This window comes from Manacus vitellinus, unplaced genomic scaffold, assembly GCF_001715985.3.
Source record: "Manacus vitellinus isolate BGI_N305 unplaced genomic scaffold, ASM171598v3 scaffold_81_pilon, whole genome shotgun sequence".
Taxonomy (NCBI): Eukaryota; Metazoa; Chordata; class Aves; order Passeriformes; family Pipridae; genus Manacus; species Manacus vitellinus.
Window position 1 is genome coordinate 624,738 of NW_021940822.1, and position 19,874 is coordinate 644,611.

At 38.5% G+C, this 19,874-nt stretch overlaps 1 protein-coding gene across 2 annotated transcripts in view; it reads right to left on the reverse strand.

The window, feature by feature from the left end:
- Positions 1-983: 983 nt before the first annotated feature.
- The window catches only part of SOS1 (SOS Ras/Rac guanine nucleotide exchange factor 1), a 47,320-nt gene continuing 28,429 nt past the window's right edge, over positions 984-19,874 (reverse strand). For both annotated transcript variants that reach the window (XM_029964875.1, XM_029964874.1), the window contains 14 exons: positions 18,216-18,343; positions 16,598-17,253; positions 11,678-11,759; positions 11,155-11,277; positions 10,883-10,986; positions 9,593-9,815; positions 8,799-8,918; positions 8,320-8,482; positions 7,869-7,986; positions 6,435-6,607; positions 5,426-5,542; positions 4,994-5,258; positions 3,783-3,901; positions 984-2,567 (listed from right to left, as the gene is read on the reverse strand). In XM_029964875.1, the coding sequence (XP_029820735.1) occupies positions 2,064-2,567; positions 3,783-3,901; positions 4,994-5,258; positions 5,426-5,542; positions 6,435-6,607; positions 7,869-7,986; positions 8,320-8,482; positions 8,799-8,918; positions 9,593-9,815; positions 10,883-10,986; positions 11,155-11,277; positions 11,678-11,759; positions 16,598-17,253; positions 18,216-18,343 (2,895 nt within the window). In that variant the 3' untranslated portion in view covers positions 984-2,063. The remainder of the gene's footprint in view (positions 2,568-3,782; positions 3,902-4,993; positions 5,259-5,425; positions 5,543-6,434; positions 6,608-7,868; positions 7,987-8,319; positions 8,483-8,798; positions 8,919-9,592; positions 9,816-10,882; positions 10,987-11,154; positions 11,278-11,677; positions 11,760-16,597; positions 17,254-18,215; positions 18,344-19,874) is intronic.

A 19,874-nucleotide genomic window follows, 5' to 3' on the forward strand; every position in this document is an offset into this window, starting at 1 on the left:
TAAGGAGTTTTCCTGGTAATCTACTGATAAGCTAATAGTTTAGATAACACTGCCAACAGTATGTTTATCATGGTGTTTATATCCAAAGAACTGATAACCTAAACTATACCTTCTGTGGCTGGAGAGTTTTTACAAAGCTACCATATAATGCTCTCCTCTGAAGCCAAGGTTTTGAGATCTTCACTTTTTCTTCTTTTGCCAGAAAAAGAGTTTCAAAACAAAATTGGGAAAGACACCAAGGAAACTGACAGTTTCGAGGTTTGACTATGGTGAAAACTGTCATTCTTGTTGAAATCAGAATGCTTTCTGAAATGTTATGACCACACTAAAGGAACAAAGGGCCCTGATCAATGGCATTGCTGAAAGCATTAAAAAAGGTGATTTCCATCATCATTCAATTAATACCATCTTTAACTGACACAGCTTTCCAGGACAATGAAATGTGTTTTTCTTCCAAAGAGGAAATGTGAGAGAATTTTACTTTGTCCCATGAGCCATATTAACTGAAGAAGAGATACTTTATGCCTCACATACTTACTGTAGAGGGGATTACAGAGCTTCTTTTCTTCAATAACTGCCATCCATTACTGTCCCAGTACTGTCTGGAGTTGAAGAGCAGCACACAGGTTTATGGATAATCCATGTCAGAATACTTATAACATACACGTTCTGTCATGTGTATTTTGGACACAGAAAGCTACTGCAAAGATTAATCTAAGTTTGATTTTTTCTAATATGGGTCATACAGGAGGTGTGAGACATTTTATAAAGTATAATAATTCTGTTTGGGAGTAACCCAGTTTCTCAAACATTACTTAATTATTACTTTGTAACATGCCAAAACCAACCTTTCTTTGGACTTGTTACTAAAATACATACATTGAACTAGGAAAAATATGTACCACAACATGGGCTTTTATCCCCTTCAGTGCTTAACTGAAAAACTAAGTTGAACATTTGTCCATGTAATAATTTAACATATGTCAGCCAAACATATCTTTATTTCAATTAAATTAAAAACAATCTGCAAGTATATTTATGCAACATTCACTATATACACACGATTTATGCAACTGCAAGGCAATTCTATGTATGCTGATTAATCTATTGTTAGTAAAACATGACAACAGCTATGGAAGTTGACAAGTGACTGTTTTCATGGCATGACTGAAAAAGAATAGCTACTAGCCATGAAATGGATTATCAGTAAACCTTAAAAAGAACATGACATAACCTAGCAGAGATTAACAGTCTTCTAAATGTAGTAGTATATTTGCTTCAGATGATAGTGCTGCTTTTAAAAAAAAGTTTGCTGCCACCTTAATGATGTAAGACTTTAATCTGCTCTATCTAAAGAAAGCAATAATTAGACATTATGCTTCCTGGCAAAAATTTATTTTTGAACTGGCACCACAGTATTTCAGAAAATAATAATAAAGTACCTCTTTGGTGAAGCCTAGGTACCCCCTACTACTCATTGTAACAACTTGTAAACAGAACCGCAATACAGTGCTTTGCCTTAATTCTAGCTCGGTTAGGTACCACAGATCTTCCTCACAGTCCTCACAACTTTAGGAAGGTATTTTAAAGCAGGGAGTAAGTAAAGCAAAGGAAAATTAAGAAGGATATAAAGTTCCCTGTTTGAGATTTAAAAAAAGTGCATAATGTTTTCATTCCAAAAACTGTGCCACTGTATGGTACTGATGGATACAAGACTGTTTTCCTTCCTGTACTGGACATTATTGATCATTACACAAACACAGTCTCTGCTCATTGGCCAAAGAAGTCTCTCAAGCCTGTTTTCTGGTACAATCAATCAGTTGTCCAATTACTTTTAGAACAATGTCCTGCATACTTAAACAAGAACAGCAAGTTAACCAGGTTTTCCACTAGAAAGTCTGTTTTTGTAATTCCATTTCTGTACACTACATTTCCAATGTATTGGAGAGTTTTTAGTGTTTGGCATACACATCCCAACTCCTTGACACCACCAGGTTCAGTGCATCCATTGCCAGCAACAGACATAGCACCAGGAAAACGCAACTCCCAGCGCGAGGGATAGTTCAGGAGGAGTGGGCATTCTCCAGCAATGGTGGTCCATCCCGATGCATTGATGGGTGTGTGTGCTCCCTTTTGTAAGTTTTTGGAGGAAGCTTTGGGATATGTTGAGAAGTGCTTTGTCGTGGAGGAACAGGTGGTCCAGCAACAGAAGGGAGGTCCACATCCTGTGGTATCAAAGGTGGTGATGGAAGATGCCTCCGTGCTACATGTGGAGAAGGTGTCTGAGGGGGAGGGGAAGTAAACGGAGATGGACTGTTTGGGAAAAAGGTGTTACCAAGTTCGCTTTTTCTCCCCAGTGGTGGAGGCTGGAGGTGTAGTGGTGAGCTAGAGAAAACATCTGGAGTTCGCACAGGTTCTCGTGGTGGTAACTCAGGAGGGTTTACAGTGGTAACACAAGAGTCAGAGATGCAGGTCCGATCAGGCACTGAGTACCTTGGTGAATACACTTTAGAGGTTGGTTGCCTAGGAGGGATTGCTGGTGGGTTGTCCAGGTTTGCAGAAGTAATCTGAGATACACAAACATTTCATTCAATAAAATTCTAGAGTGGCAGCAAAGAACAGGACCCTGCTGTGACACAGAAGCAGAGTTCCCACACTGTGGATTGCTCTTAGCAAGGGTGCATCAATACATGAGTTAACAGCCAAGGATGGAAGGAATGAAGATGCACAGAGAGGGACAAAAGCAAGGCAAAGAATGGTCAAAGCAACAATTTCCATGCTAATTCCAGGTCTGCTTGCTGGGGAGGTGTGGGTATCTTCCACCACCTCCCCAACAACAAGCAGTTGGGGTAGGGTAAACACACCAGATATTTCTTCAAGAAAATGAGGAAAGGGGAGAGGCTGATAATGCTGAAGAGGGAAAGAATAAACTATGCTCAGAAGATGGAATTAAGTAGTCAGAATTATGGAAGTAAACAGTTCCCAAGCTGCAGACCACAGAGACAGGGTAACTGGTCCCCAACAACCTATCAGGTATGTCTTCAATTACACTTTGGTAGGAACATGATGCATTAAATTCTGCCAACTGACTGCACAGTCACCTGCAGTCTGAAAACTTGCTGAAGAGCCATATACAAGCCCTCTTCAAAGAAATATGTGTTCCGAAATAATTTTGAGTGGGATTTTCAAATCTGAAGTCACAAACTAGCTCACACTGAAATCAGGAGAAATTTGACGCTGTCTGCAACAAAGGCTGGATCAGATGCCAACAGCCAGACAAATGCAAGTGGAAAACGTAGCAATGGCTTAAGGAGGCAGGCAGACAGGATAGGTAAATAGGAAGAGAAAGCAAGGCACTTGAGCACCACAGCATCAGGGTCAAATATTCTGAAGAAACTTTTCAGAGGACTGAATTGTGTACATCACTTTCCATTATTACTGTTTTCCTCAGTTCTTCACCCCCATTCATCCATCCTAAAATGATACTCTGGAACAATTATGGCAGATAGAAACACCTGCCTGAAGCCTCAAGTTACAGGGCCTGAGCACAGCACATCAGTAGATGAGACATTTCTAACCCTAAAGTTAGGTCTCATCTGTTTTCATCTGTTTGAGATCAAGACATAATGAGGCAGAGCTGTGAAGGCTTGAAATACATGGCTGCTTATTCTTTCACATACAGTTCTTCAAAAATAAATGTGTATCTACCTTTAAGAGTTACCTTCTATCACACCCTGCCCTCTGCTCCCGGAAGACAAATAACCTTTTTTCTCCATACTTACTTTTGATGGGGAGGATTCAGCTGGGGCAGATTCTGGTCTTCTTCGTGGAGGAACTGGAGGAGGGACAGGAGCATCATCTGAATTTTTGGTAAAGTTTATGGATGACACAGAAGCAGATCCTAGTGGACATTAAAAAAAATGTCGATAATGATGAACTTTTATTTGACTTAATATATTTTCTTTATTGCTGCCAATAAAGGTGTCATAAATAATAAAGCACTTGCTCATAAAAAGCATCATGAATCAAAAAGGTGTTAAATAAAGACCACGAAACAAGCCTCTAACTTGCAGCTTCCAGATAAACTCCTTTTGTGAGCTGCAAACATCTGATGGCTGTGGCCATCAGTTCCCGAACATTCTTAAGTAATCCTCGAGACCAAAACCACACCACAAACTCGTTCTTATACCACAACAGCACTAAAACAACATCCTGAACCTGCAGTCAATGAGCCAACCCCACAATGAAGAAACATCTTCTCAAGAGGTATTCCAGAGACCTGGCTTGGAACTCAACAATGCCATTGCTCTGCTAAGCAACCTCTGCTTTTAGCAAGTCATTTCACCTCCTTGTGGCAATCAGCTGAACACAGGACTGACCTTTGAAAGCCCTCATACATGAAAGGAGGCTATATCCATTATTAATTACTGAGGGCACACCATAAAATATGAGCTTCCTTGTATGTCGGTGAAGACAGAAGAAAAACAGCTGTGGATAGGTCCTGATGGATTTAAAGCAAGGAAATACTTATTTTCAAGTTCTGCAGGAAAACCATCGATGTACACTGAAACCAGTTTGTAATGGCAGATAGCAGAATAAGGCACCCACAAAACATTCATTTTTCACTCCCATTGTTCACCATCAGATACTCACCAAACATATTCAACCCATATATATTTGGAAGCAAATCCTGCAAGTTTGCTTGGGACATATACAGGCACTAGAGATATATCTCTGCCTTCTGTTTTGACAGCTCCTCCAAAGCCTTGTAATAGTCTCTATCTAACACACCTAATTCTGTTCAGTTTCTCTCTTTATAATAAAAACTTACTAAAGAAAAAAAGGAATAAAAAGCACTGAAAGTTTTTGCTGCTGCAAGGAGACAAAAGCAACTACTTCTACAGTCACTTTAGAAGACTAAGCACAATTTCACCTGTCTAACATCACAAAATCTAACAGGTACATTGTTGGTGGACTGTCTACCAGCACCTACTTGTATGAAAGGGACTCGAAGGATCAGAGTCAAACACACTGCAGGCGTCTGTGGTGCTTGAAGTGGCAGAAGCAGGGGGAGGGGTCAGAGGTGTTCGGGGAGAGTTTGGTGCAGATGCTGTAGCTTCAGTCTCGCTCTCTGGGATGCGGCTGTAACTAATTTTCCTTGGCTCCTGTTGCAGAGGTGTAGGATGTCTCATGGTACCTGGCCTTGGATTAGAAGGACGAACACCTGGAGACTTGAGAGGATAGCTGTACTTTTTGGGCTAAAACGATAAAAAAAAGATAGTATCAAACAAAATCAAAAGGCCACGAGATCACCTAAATGTAGCTTTGTATCTATGAAGTCAGAGATCTAAAATGACTTCTGTTATCTATGAGAGACAAATGTAAGTGCTTTTTGAAAAAAAATTTACAAAACTTGAATACTAACAAATCTTGGAGGAGGCTTGACATTTCTTGGCTCTATCTCTAGTGACTTGTTGAACAGATAATCTGTAAATTCTGTCTCCACACTGTTTCCCATTGGATTCAGGTTTTCGAAAAATCTCTGAAATACAAGAAGGTAGAAAACTTGTCAGCTAAACTGCTTCTTAGTACTGTTTGCTTCTACTGATCCCAACTGTTCAAGAGAAGACAGAAAATGCTGGAGTCAGAAGGAACAGCAGACTTTTAAGTTATTAAATCTATTTGTTGCCAGCCCTTTGCTGGGCATTGCTACTGCTGTGCTTGGCCTGAAAACCAGTAGTGCAAGTACCCTAAATACTTTCTGCAGTGCAAAATCAGACCAAGTTAGCTCCAACACCTTCAGAAGAAGCTGCATGTAGTCTATTGTTACACTGATGCAGGAAAGACTACTCTCATGAGGCAGTCAAATCCTGAGGAGAACAAATAACAGAAGAAAATCTTGCAGAATCTCTTAAGATAGCCTGTCCTATGACTCTGAAAGTATGTAGCTCAAAATATAGTAAAAAAAAAAAAGGAAGAAAGGAAAGCAAACAGAGAGGACGTGGCCTAGAGAACACCTCAGACCAAGGAGAACAAGTACCAGGAGAAAGAAAAATGTGTCACCACCATCGACGCATGATGTAAACATAAAGGCAGTGTACACAGGAGGAAAAGACAACTGGGATCACTGGACAGATAATTTTAACTGAGCGAAGGACAGTGAGAATCCATTAGTTTCAGTTCCTGTTTAACAATGACCAATAAGAAAATCTACCAATGTCCCAGTAGCTGAGAAAAAAATGAAACAAACCCCACCAAACTGCAAGCATTGAGCTTTCTGCTCTTTCTTACAGTGAGACCCAAGAGAGGTTTTATGACAGGCTCATCTCTGATCCAGTCAGCTGTGAATTCAGTCAATGCTTAGGGTCTGTCAGCTGACAGAATCATCACAAAAGTAGCTCAGTGCATGGACTCAAGGAAATCATGCCACTTACCCTGATGTCAAATTCCACTCTTAAACAATATGGCTGGTTCTGGTACTGCTGTATCTCTCCTGTTATTTCAGCTACCTTTCTTCTCTTGCTGAAGTTTATAAGTTCCTTCCCATGTCGCTTCAGAAATTCAGGATTGCCTTCTTCTGTTTTCAAAATGTTAGTTAAGTAAATCCCTAAAGAGCACACAGAAGAAGTTCTCAACACGTAGTACAAAACAAGGAGGAAGTCACGACTGGAATACAAAGAATTCTTATAGAATTTAATTAGTGCACTCTAATTATTTAGAAAACTTCGCTGTTAGTGTCAATAAGAGAATCTCACCTAATTTTCAAAAGAGGGCAACAATTTAAATATTTTAACATGCCTTTTCCAGAAAGTTGCCTTTTTTTCATCAAAGTCCCAAAGACTATGCATCTTTCTATTGTTAAGGAAGCTTACACAACTGAACACTACTAGCATTCTGCACTAAAAGTGTATACTGAACACAAGTGCTCTTAATGGCTCTACTCCACTAGACACCCCAACTAAACCCCAAAAATTTATTTTCGGGTTTTATCCTGGCTTCACAATTGCACCAAATCATTTGAAGATCTGAAAGAAAAAAGTGCTCTCAACTCCAAAGATAATGTATCTGGAACTGTAATGATGACTCTTCCAAGTATAACTTGACAGAACTAACTGAAGCTATTCACATGTGATTCTGCTAACCTCTACTCATCTCTGAGGCAGGACAGAAGGTTTCTCAGTTGATCTTATCTTTCTCTGTAGGGCTCTGGAGTATATCTTTCCCCAATTGGTAAAAGGCCAAAGAACCCATCAACACTATTTTCTTTCAGTTTCGGCCTGAAGCTTATGTTGGACAAGTGCAATGTCCAGACTTGGAACTGACCTGCAGCAAACATTTAAGTAACTTGCTCAAGAACAGGAATGCCATGTGCTTAACATCACAATTTGCTAAATCTCAGCAATCTACTTTAAAGAAGAACTCTTAAATCTGATGATAAAGAGCAGGCTTTCTTCCAAAACTCTGCTTTTACAGAAATAAGACTTTTTAGTAGAAATGAGACTCTAGCTTTATTTCTCAAAGCTCTCGATGGGGGTCCTTCTTTCTCTACTAGTCAATGGCAATAATATTTCTAATGTGACTGCCTTCTATTTAAGGCATTTCTGGTCACTTCAAACCACATTCAAAGTAAAAATGAGTAAATATGTAAATAAGATATTGCAGACATAGTTATTTTTACTGCAGATAACATCTGCAACTAATAGTCACTTTAATTTTTCCTTCACATATATGTAATTAATGTCTGGGCACCTGAAATTCCAACCCACCTGTCCTGTTAAAACCAACTTGTCACTATTGTTTAGTAGCTTAGCTCAATACTTTCCAAATGTTTACGCATAATATAGCTCATTCAAACCAAACATACTTACCAAAAAAAGGCACACAAGGAGGATTAATGGACCTGAGTTTTGCCAAGTATTTCTTATAATGATCCTCACTCAGCTCATAAGCTTCTTCTAAAATCTTCTTCTGGCGACTTGGAATTTGCTTAAAAGAGAGATTAAACAGGTTGTTTGGAAAGGCAGGGTAGAGGTGTAGCCCAGCAACAATACTGAGACTAATGGTCTCCCACAGATATTTAAATCAGAGACCATGAGGACAGTGCCCCACCATCCTGAGAAGCCTTTCTTAAGCGAGGATGGATTTCTTGCTTCTGAAACCAAGCAAAAAACCCTCTCTATTACACCCTGATTGATTAATTTCTTGGGGAATTTACTTTCCTTGTTCCTTCTTTGAAGTACATGCTTACTGAAAAGACAGGCTTTTTTAGTGTAGCTAAGGTACACTTCCATACCAGAAATGGGAAACATTTCACTGTACCTCAAATGTGTGATCCAACCTATACACTGCTGCGGAGTTCATAGCACTGACAATCTCAAGGACACCATTGAAGTTGTTCAGCTCTTGAAAAACTTGCAGGATCTCAATTATCCGGCTCACTACAATTACTCTTTCCTCTAGGTTTTCTGTTTCTACAATGCATCTAAATACACAAGAACATTTGATTTTGTATTAAAGCATTGGTGAGTTTTCCAAAATCAAATATTAAGTCATAACACAAACAAATATGAGTTTATCAAATTAACTGAGACAGTTCTGAACATGTTTAGAGATTTGAAAATATTCTAAGAATAAAAAGCTGAGACCATTATGTTAAAATTCTCGCAGGGACCAGTCTTAGCATCCAAACACAACTCAAAACAGGAATTCTCCCCAAACAGAATTTTTCACAGTATCCTTGTGAATGGACTGTCAATGTCCAGATATGGAGTGGGTGCAGATTCAGGAAAGTCACTTACTTTTCAAACCACAAAGTGAGGTTAGTTGTATGCCTTATCATTTTGAGAAGGTTGGGAGAATTAATTTCTTTATCCTCCTTTGTCCATACACTTCCAACAAGTTCTGATGGCTGCACAGCTCTAGAAAAGTAGATGTATTATTAAAAAATGTAAAATTAAAATAATTAAAAGCAGGAAAGAAGACATTATTTTCCTAAACCTTCTTTATTTTCATTGAATTTGGAATTCACATTTAGAAATAAATTCTTAAGGTATCACTTCTCTTTTACAATGTTAGGCTCCCCTCATGACTATATGGCTGATATTTCTACACTTCTTTTTCAGACTGTAAGTATTTCTTAATCTATGCAACTATTAACCACCTCTGTACATCTAAGTGAAGAATGAGCCTCTATCTCATTCACCATAACAAAATGCGAGCTTCCAATGCCTAAACAACCTCTCACAGACAGCTGATATGACATGATCCATAATCTGCTCCAGAGACTAAGACATAAAAGACCCTGATATAATAATTGTCCATACTTCTCAGAGGTTGATCTACTCAGAAAATATCAAGAGAAAGCTGGAGCACAATACAATTAACAGTACGCGACAGTCCCACGCACTGCATGTTAACTTGGGGAGGATAAAACAAACACCGTATTTCAGAGGGTTTTTTCTGCAAAAATAGTAATTAATACACAGCATCAGTAGAGTCCCTTGACCTATCGTGGGGCTTCACCCCCAGACACAATTTCATGCTGGAGAACATTTTGATTTGTGTTGTGTGTTTTTCAGCGGAGGAAAGTTACCTGTAAAAATCTGACTCAAGTAAAGTGAGCTGCCGAGCAATTTCTATGGGATGCAAAGTGAGCAAGTCAAAAGTCTCAGTGTGTCCTGGTTTGCTTATGTGCCACTCGATTGCCGGGGGTGGGCTCTCAAAAGTGATGTTGTGACTGGGCCCGATGGCTTGTGCCTGCTTTTTCCGGTTGATTATCTTTGTGATCGATTCAACCCATTTCTTCATGGCTTTGCCTGGCACACAGAGAAAACTACTGTTTAGTTATTCTTACTACTGTTTTTCCTAAGAGGTCAGTAAAATTCAGAAATCTTTGGATTTAAACCCAAGACTACTAAATTAAAGCAACCATATATTCTTTAGAAGTCGTGTTCTCACACAAGTCTGAAAGTATTCAAACATATAAAAAATTCCTCAACAGCCAATGCTGAACACGAGTTTGCCAAGCACAAATCAGAACACCCAAACTAGGCTCCTGCTCTGATTTAGATGCTTTCCTTTCTTTTCTGAGTTTACAATGAATTTATGGGAACTAACCTTCTTTCACCCAAAATGCACTTCTGCAAACACCCTGAACTTTACACTTCAGGGCAAGAGCGCAGGTCCAAAACCACAGAAAATCAAATTACAAACAGGGAGAAGCTTCTCCCTGTACTGTATTTACCATCAAAGCTCAGAATAAAATCAAAAAGCCAAATGTCTTTTTAACTCTACACCATAAGAATTTCATGCACAAGTCCACTGAAAATTTATCAGTAGCCCCCACTAAACCAGCTGGCTCGTTCTCCCCTCTTTTTAACAGCTAAATAACCATTAAATACTTCTCTGACTGCTCCTGTATCTGTCTTGGTTTTATCTAAAAACATGAAAAATCTGTACAATCACAACTGCAAAGTGTCCTACAGTTCTAATATGCACTGTGAAATAGCTGGAAACCCTTGTTTTAAAGAAATTGTGGTTTCCACCATCAAACTTTTATAAAAATTGCCCCTTGTGTAAAGTTTAAGATGACAATCAAAGCAATTATTCTGTCCTCAGTTCTTATTAGTTTGCATTATTTCAGTCCCTTTACAACAAAACCAGTGCTTATTTACATAAATAACAATCATTATTCTGAACAGGGGCCAGATTTTGAATAACAGTGGGGGGGGGGAGTGATGAAAGTTTATTCTACGCTTTTAATGAAGTATTTAATAAGCAGTCCTGTTTTTATCCACTCAGTGAAAGGAAAAATTATTCCATTCCATACCTTTAAAAAGGGATGCTTTATGATAAATGCCAGCATTTAAGAAACTGTAAGTACCTCTAACTGTTCCAATGAATTCCTCCAAACGCTTCAGAAGATCAGCATCTCGTTCAAAGTCATAGAAGTGGTGTTCTACCCAGTGTCGACATACATTTAATACTCTGCAAAAGTAAAGAATAAGTAAACACTCTACAACACAGTTTATCTGCCCCATCAAAGCATTTACAAGAAAGGCAATGCTGGTATGACCAAGACCCAGTGCGTCCAAAAGATGGTACTGCAAAAGACTTAAAGGAATTCTGTTTGGCTTACAAGGATGCACCACTCACCGTAGCTGCACAGGCTGAATGTACTCTTTTCTAAACCTTTTTAGCTCTGCACTAAGAGGTTGGTCTCCGTTCTCCATGGCAATACGGTCGGCTTCCGTTGGCTCAGGCTCTGGGATTTCAAATCTAGCACAGAAGATGGGTGTAAGCACTAGGCTCCTATTACACTACTCTTGGTCACAGCATGCATGAATTAAAGACAGCTTGAAATTCAGATAATTTCCACACGGCAGTATCTTGTGTCTTTGTAAGTACATAGGAAAATTTGCTAAATTCAATACCAATACACATTTCAAAGACAAAACCACGGGATGCTGAAGTTACTGGAGCTACCTGAACAATAATAAAGCTTCTGGACATAAACTTGTACATTTTACTGGCAATCCTTGAATTTGACAACTTTTTAAAAAGTGTTTGAAGTGAATCAAAACCAACTGGAATGCCAGAATCTTACGAACTCCAAGTAAAAAATAAAAAAATAATAATTTTGCACTTCATAAGAACAGTATTTTTAACAGTGTCATACCTTTCTATTAGCAAACTCAGCAACTCTTGAGGTCTACAGAAGGATCTATATGTTGTGAGAAAAGTCCGAACAAAGTTGGGATCTAAGACAAAGAATAATTTTACACTTATGTCAGCAATTACCTGATTTTTTCCTTTAAAATTACTGTAACTATCCTTTAAAATTAAGAATGCTGCCCTATCAATTTACAGAGAAGATGACGTAAACTTAAATGGCTTTGGTAACAATTCAGAATCTCTTAAAATAGCAATTCAAAGCAGAATTTAAAACCAGGGTTTTTTTCTGTTGAAAGTTCAGAACAGTGACTTTCCCCCCCTTCAATTATTAAAAGATAGGATTCTTTTCTAATGACTTCAAAAGTAACAAATAGATGATTTTATTCATGAGCTATCTAGTCAACAACTTCGGTTTTGACAATGATTGGGACAAGATAACTAAAAACGACACAGCAAGTAACCCTGCATTGGGTAGAAATGGCCTCTTCTAGAGGAGAATGTTTTCCCTGAACTGGACAACTGGTCATGGTTAAGGCAGACCAGGCATTTTTCAGCTAACTTGAGAGCTATACTTTGAGGTTATATTTATTTCACTTCAAGAAAATCAATCATTTCATTTAAATTGACCAATTACTTATCAGTTCATTTACAATATGAAAATGTTTTTTAAAAACAAGCAAGTATTCAAAACAAAAAAACAAAGCATCTCCCATAATTACAGGAGCAAAACCATTTGTTTTCAAGTATGAGGAAATGCAGTGACAGCACACTGGCACCGCACAGAGCTAACTCGGAACAAGGTTAACACTGTTATCACTGAACAAAATTAGTGAGAGAACTGCAATGGCTTTGCATATTAAATCCATATTCAGATTTTAAAACCTAACCCCAACTGGTAATTGTTCTAACACAGAGTGGCTGAAGAGGAGCACACAGGACTTGAAGCAGGAGCTGTAACATAGGAAAAAAAGCTTGCTTTATTTGTCCTAATGCTATATTAGAGTTGTTTCTTAGAATATGGATTTTTAAGAGCTGTTTTAAAATCCTCCTTAACTTTTTACCAGCATCTTGTCCATTTGAATGAACATTCTACTCTTACTAGATCCCACTAAGTTCTTCATTTAAACAACAGTTTACTGTGATGTGTCACACAGGTTAACTGTGTATTGTGTAACACAGCATCTACTTGCATTTCTGTTATATGATAATTCCCATTTCTTAAACAATTGGCTATTCTGCTTTACCCATGTCCTTCATTACTCCATTTTTCTAATCATAACCCCTCTCCCATCACTCTTGGAAACTGTACAATTTTTGCTGTACTAAGGAAGCAGAGTAGCTCACGCTTTTGCAGCTTGCATTCTGTACATAGCATCTACCCTAAAAAGATTTTGTCTACATGAAAAATAAAGCCTCCATGGCTATTAACATTTTCAGATCACTGCAAGCTCTGAGTCATAGCTATTGTTATTTACAGGTAGGGTCAGCAAACAAATCCACAATACATATTGAATTTTAAATGAAGTAGATCAGAAAATCAAATCTAACTTTGTTATCTTACTAGCAAAGACTGTAACTCAAAATAGTGTACAATATACGAGCAAGTGTTAAAAAAAATACAGACAACACTAGTTAGCCAGGATGTCTGTTCATGTGATAATTCTCTCTTCAATGCAGCCAATTTGAAAGCTAAAAAAGAACAATAACTTGTTCTACAAGGATTTATAAATAATCACCCTTGAATTCCTTAAGAAAGGAAACGGACACTATGATGACGCACAAGCACTCTTAACATATCAAAGCTTTAAAAATAGAAGAGCACTGCCCTATAGATAAAAAAAATTGCCATGACTTTAAAATCTTGGTACCACCTAACCGAGTTGCTCTTAAACAAAAATCAGGCAAGAGGAGATAACAAATACAGAAACATATTAAAACAAGTAAACCCCACCAGAATATGCAAATAGGGTCAGAACATGAATTTCCAATTGAAGGGCAGTTTCTCTCATATAAAAATATATGGAAAGTTGCTTTTGCAGAGGAGATTTCTCCCTGTTTCGCTGCTCCACTACAGGATAGTTTGGACAGTCTGCTGCACCTTGGGGCCAGGTGGCCATCAGGGCTGTCTCCCTGTCTGAGTTCTGGCAATGGGTTGGATCCTTCCCAGCCCCAGCAGCATTGATCCATTAGAGCCGTCTCTGTTCCACAGCATAACAGAGAAATATTTTGGCTGATAAAATGGTTTGTGCATTGTCAGGCAGGTGAGGGAAGAAAAATAAAAGGTCCAACACCCATATCTACAAATGAGATGCATCATGTGGATCTTCACAGATGATAAAAAAGTTGAGACCTGATTTGACTACCGTCTGAACAGAGTCCATGTACTTCTCAACATGCAAGTAACTAAACTGCTCTTCAGCTACCTGCAACAAATTCATACCACCTCTGCAACTATATCTGTAATTATTCTTTATATCACTTGACCTACAAAGAAGAAAATGTAAAGAAAAGTCACAGCTATGGTAAATACTGTCTTGAAACTGTCAGATCAAGGGCTGACACAACCAGTCACACCGTATTTGAGAAAAGTTGCCTCAGAAAAGTAAAGGTTTGCTATTCTGGCATAAGAATGTAGAGTCAACAAAATCTTTTAAGATTACCATCACACAAACACAATCCTATGTGGGCAAGAAAAGCATTTCTCCAGTCTGTAGCTGTTTGGTTATATATCACCAGAGTATTCATCTTCCCATGTCTCCAAGCAAGCAAGAAGCCTTGAGCTCAGCTGACACACGTATGAAAGAGCTGAAGTGTTAGTATGGAAAGTTGTTGTCCTAAACCCTGCATCTCACAAGATGCAACAAAACACTGAATGATTTACACTGAAAATGGACCATGCTTCCTGTACAACAGAGCATTTTTGGCTGAGTCATTATATCTCTTATTTATTTGTACCCTTGGAAAAGACTGCACAGAATGATTAGAACAATGATGTTTTTCCTCACAGATAAGCAATTATAAAGCAGAAGGTATAGAAGATAAGAGTGTTGAGAAATGATGTGCAATCTAGCAATTCAGCATCACATCCATGTAAGTTGCACAAAGATCTTTAAGGCTACAAAGACAGGCTAAATACATTACAAGACAACCATTTTTACCCTTTTGGTCAAAGTCTTTCAGCCTATCTCACAGTACCTATGTTCTCTGTTCTCATGCAATAGTTTGGTCAATGTCACCCATACCTACAACATTAGGCTTCAAGCAACCTACTTAAAGCCCTATTAAATAGACATTGTCACAAGCAGGGATTTAAATGACAGTGGACAAAATGGATCTAATCAATTGATCTGAATTCTTGATGTTCTATGGGCTAGAAAGGCCAAAGAAAGAGATGCAGACACAAAAAACCCCATACAAGAGACGTATTTCAACAAGCTACACACGTCACAAAAAGAGGCCTTCCTGTTTTATGGAACTGAACAATGTAGTCTGTGGCTCCCTGGACAGATACAATGCCTGAAGAGCCCTGTTAGCTGTGGCACTGAAGGCCCAGCACGTCTGAAAAAGGCAATTTTCAACGGTGCGCAAGTCAGCCAAAGCAAAGCAAATGTTCACAAGGGCACTAATGAAGGACTATTTTTGCTAATTCTTTGGCAAAGACAACACTAGCTTAAAAAAAAAAAAAGTGTTTTCCTTTCTCTGAGACTGAATTGTTTGATTTTAACTTCCAAACCCATAAAATTATGTAATAAATCATGCCTACAAAATTTGAAGCCAAGAGCTAGAAGTTTATAAAGTTACAAGAAAATGAAGACAGGCACAAGACTGCTCTGGTAAAAACTGCCAGCACAATATTGCACTTGGCTTTTTAGTAAATGTAAGAAAAATTCAAGGAACTGAGAAGAAGAGCAATAAAAGCAGTGGAGTAAAGAGAAGCAATTACAAGTACTTAAAAAAGTAAATGAGTACTAAACTACACAAATTATAATCTGCTTTTTATATAATGTATGTATTATATTCTTTCAGTCAAATATTCCTGGTTTATGGAGGGTATCTAGGACTGAGCTGCAGAAGAACAATCTATGATAATCAAGAGTGTAAAGAGTAAATAGAAAGAAAAAAAAGAAACTGCTGAATATGAAAAGCACTAATACCAAGATGTGTGAAGTTTCAGAATAACTGACACACAGATAGAACCAGAAAAATAACAAAAAAAACTCCAAACCCCAAATGCAAGCCCATGCTTGGCAGCACAGCTTATGAAAATGCTGGGATGTTATCAAGAAAAACTCCACACATTGAGGTTAGCCTGGACCATCACATAAATGTCTTTAATGTGTCTTCAACACAAACAGAAACCCTAAGTCAAAAGTCCTTACATCAAATTCTCACTGAAGTTCTGATTAAGACAAAGTCCTGAGGCCAAATTATGCAAGTGACTGCTTCTATCAAGCTGATATTGGTCTTTCCATTACATGCCAGCACGGACATAGGTTACAGATGACAGAGTACAACCCTTAACTGAAAACACTGGGCCCATAATTTCTCCTGCAATGTTGGCGCTTCATGTGCCACCAAGCTTTGGAAGTCTCCAGGGAAGGCAATTCTTGTAGCCTGGGGCATAAAGGAAAAAGTATTGTCTAGAGCTCAATTCCTGCAGGCCCCCATCCCCCCATCCCTCGCACAAGAAAACCTTATGCACATGCATATGTTCAACCAAGCAGGATTCACATTCTTAATAGCCACAGCAGGGAATACTTAGATGTCAAAACTATAACCCAAAGAGCATACTAGAGTATGTGCACTGCAAAGCACACTCACTTTCCACTCACTTTCTATATTTTGCTGCATGTATTTAACACAGGAAGAGAAGCATAAATGAGTCACCACCTTGAGTTTTGGCTATATAAACCAAGTGCCTCACCTGCATACATGTGGTAAGTCAGCCTCTCGATGAGCTTCACAACAGTTCCTGCCTTGATGATGGGGATTCCAGATTTGGGCTGCATGTTTTCTTCAAACACAATATTCTCTTCAGAGTCGGGTTCTGCAAATCTATAAAGCTCAGGATTTGGAAATCTCATCTGCTCCTCTTTTTCTTCCTGCAACATTGTTACATCCAACATCCTTTCCAGCGTGCTTCTATATTGCAAAGATATCAATGCTGCCATCCAGTTGTTTTTCTCTTCAGCTGATTTAGCAGCAAAAATAACACTGTTCTCATCTTTTAAGATGATTTCAAAAGCATGTCTGTACTCATTAGTGTCATCTTTATCATTGATTTGTACCTTTCGCATGAAGAACTTTTCCTTTAGTCGGTATTCTGCATTGCTAGCACCAGGGAGTCTTGGTTGGCCATGATTTGACTTACAGCAAATCATCAAGCCATCAAATAGAAATATGTGTCTCTCGTGCTTTGCTCCTACACGTGTGAGTGTTCCTTCCATGATGAACTCGTTACAGCATTGTCCAATGTCTTTACCCTCCCAACCATCAATATTTTTCTGGATTTCATTCATTTTCTTAATTGCTAGCTGTTTCCCCTTCATCTGCTGAGTATAGAACCGGCATGCAGATTCACTTCAGTGAAGGATGGGAGAAAGGCAGCCTATTAGTACACATGTATTTGAAAAACACAACCACCTCTAACAGCAAAAACACCAGATCATCGTTCTGAGTAGTGCGAATTCTACTGAGAATGCAATTTCAGCACTCAATATCAGCATTACTGTAAGCCTTGACTAATGTTTCTGTTAAGTATCTCCTCTGATAAATTCTCTACTTATCTTCAGCAACAAATATTTTACCTAAACACAGGCAACCAGATGCAGGCAAGCTGTTAGTGCTTCTTACCCTAACAAACCACTCACTTTCATAACCAACAAAACAATTTTAGATTGCATTAATTTGAAATGAGCACATTCAGAAAAAAATAAGCTGTTAAATGCATTCATATCCAAGCCTAAAGATTACCCTTTGCAGCACAAAACTTATCTGGCAAAGAAAATATTGAAACAATTTTAAGAGCAAAAGCAAAGTTTTAACATATTTAAATAATTACACAAACATTAGCATTAAAAGAAACAGCAGGTAGCATAATCCAAGAATTTGCTACAACAGTGCAACTAAGTACCAGTTAGCTATGCATCTATTTCTATTATCCAGTGATAATTTTAACTAATACTGTACAAAAAACTCTTCAGATTTCAAATTCAAGAACATTCTCTTCTAATCACACAGAAAGGTACTTTTACAATATAGGCGGATATTTATTATCTGAGCATAATTATCCCACGAATGCCATAACTTTCTACTTACCAGTGAATTCTCAGAACGTCTCAACTACCAGTTTGCAAGGACACATAGAAATTAGAACTGTTTTCAAACAATAACAAATTATCTTGGCTTTGATGTCACTTCCTCTGAAAAAGCAGGCTTGTCACAAACTATTTTGTTCATTGTTTACTAAAAGAGGAAACTGGGAGCCCTGGATTTATAGCAAAGCATTAAGAGCAGAAAGCAGGAAAACCGGAAACGTTTACCTAAGCCTTCGTTTTGCAAGGCTTTTGGAGCATATCCGTTCCATACTGCTTTGAAGATTGAGTAAGGCAGTTATTGCTTGCTTTAAGCACTCTTTATCCTCTTCATCCTCACTTCTTTCTTCCAATTGCTGTGAACATTGAAAGCAAAAGACAGAGAGTGTTACAAGCATTTTGGAATGTGCAAATCCAGAAGTTTGACCCAGGAAGAAGAAATCTAACCATCTGCTGATTTTGCATGTTCCTGCTTGTTATTAAAGTTAATGAAATAACCAGGTGCCTTACTGACACAGGTGAGAGACAACAGTCTGCTAAGAACTTAATCTCAGTAAAAGGAGAGCAGCAGTCACTAAGGCCCCCCAGACACAAACACACTCAGACAGGCATTATTTATCTCAAACTAGTTTGATTTACCTTACATTTCCTTAAAGGAACCCATTAGAGATGCTAAATCTTAAGAGTGATAAGTGATGAAGGAGATCGCCATATACACCATTCTACAGCACAAGATCAAATCACTGGGATGTCTGTATGTTTTTAAGACACATAAACACTCCTGGAACAGACAACCTGGACCCAAAGCTAAGCAAAACTCCTTCATCACATTTATAAACAGAAGATTACAAGGGCTCTCATCTCACTAGTAACAGTCTAATCAATAATTCAGGTTGAAGGGGACCTTGGAGATTACCTTATCCAACCTTCAGCTCAACTGCAGAGCCAACATAGATCAGATTGCCTAGAACCATAGCGAGTTTTGAATCATTCTCAACATAGAGTAGCCAAAACCTTTCTGGACAATCAGTTCCAATGTCTGAAATCCCTCAAGGTAAAGGTTTTTCTTCCAATAGTTTATCAGGATTTCCCTTACTGACTTTTCAGAGTGGAATATGTGGAACTACTATGCAGCTGTGAACGGTATTTCTCTGTCTTCCCCACCCCATCACACAGTCAAAGACGGGAGCAAGGCTTCTCCTCCTCCTCAGCCTCCTTTTATTCAGAATAAGTAACCCCACTCCCCCAGCTTCATCACATGCTCCATGCATCAAGCCCTCTCGACAAGCCCTTCCAGGGGGCTTGTTTCAATACACCAAAGTCAACAGGAAGCCTGAGCTGGATGTGGTTCTCCTGACATAGCCTTGTAAGTAGTGAACAGGTGGGCGCTGCTGTTTCCCTCAATTTGATGGCTACACACTCGCTGATCAGCAATACAGGCCTTTGTTGCTGGGAGGGTGTTCATCTGGCTTCTGCACAGCTTTTCCACCAGAACTAAGATTTTTTTCATGCAAAAAAAGCAAAGGGGAAAACGGTAACCAGAGGGATGGTGGGGAGAAGTAACTGTTCCTCCTCCATGGAGGAGTTGCTCAGCTGTTCATGGCCAGCTTGTAAAACCAGGGTGCCTAAGTCCCTGTTGAGTACAAGCTACACTCATGCCTTCATATACTAACAACATATCTTAAAGGGCAAAAAATATAATAAAATTCTAAACTAAAACAGTAGGAGAACAGCTAATACTAATATTTTGTCTGTAACTATTGTTATGATGGGTAAGTTTCATAAAACAAGATCTGCCATGTTTAAGATTGATTAAGATTTTCATCTTAAATCTTCATTTAAGCATTAAAATGTTTCACATTACAGTTAGTGAAAGAATTGGTGACT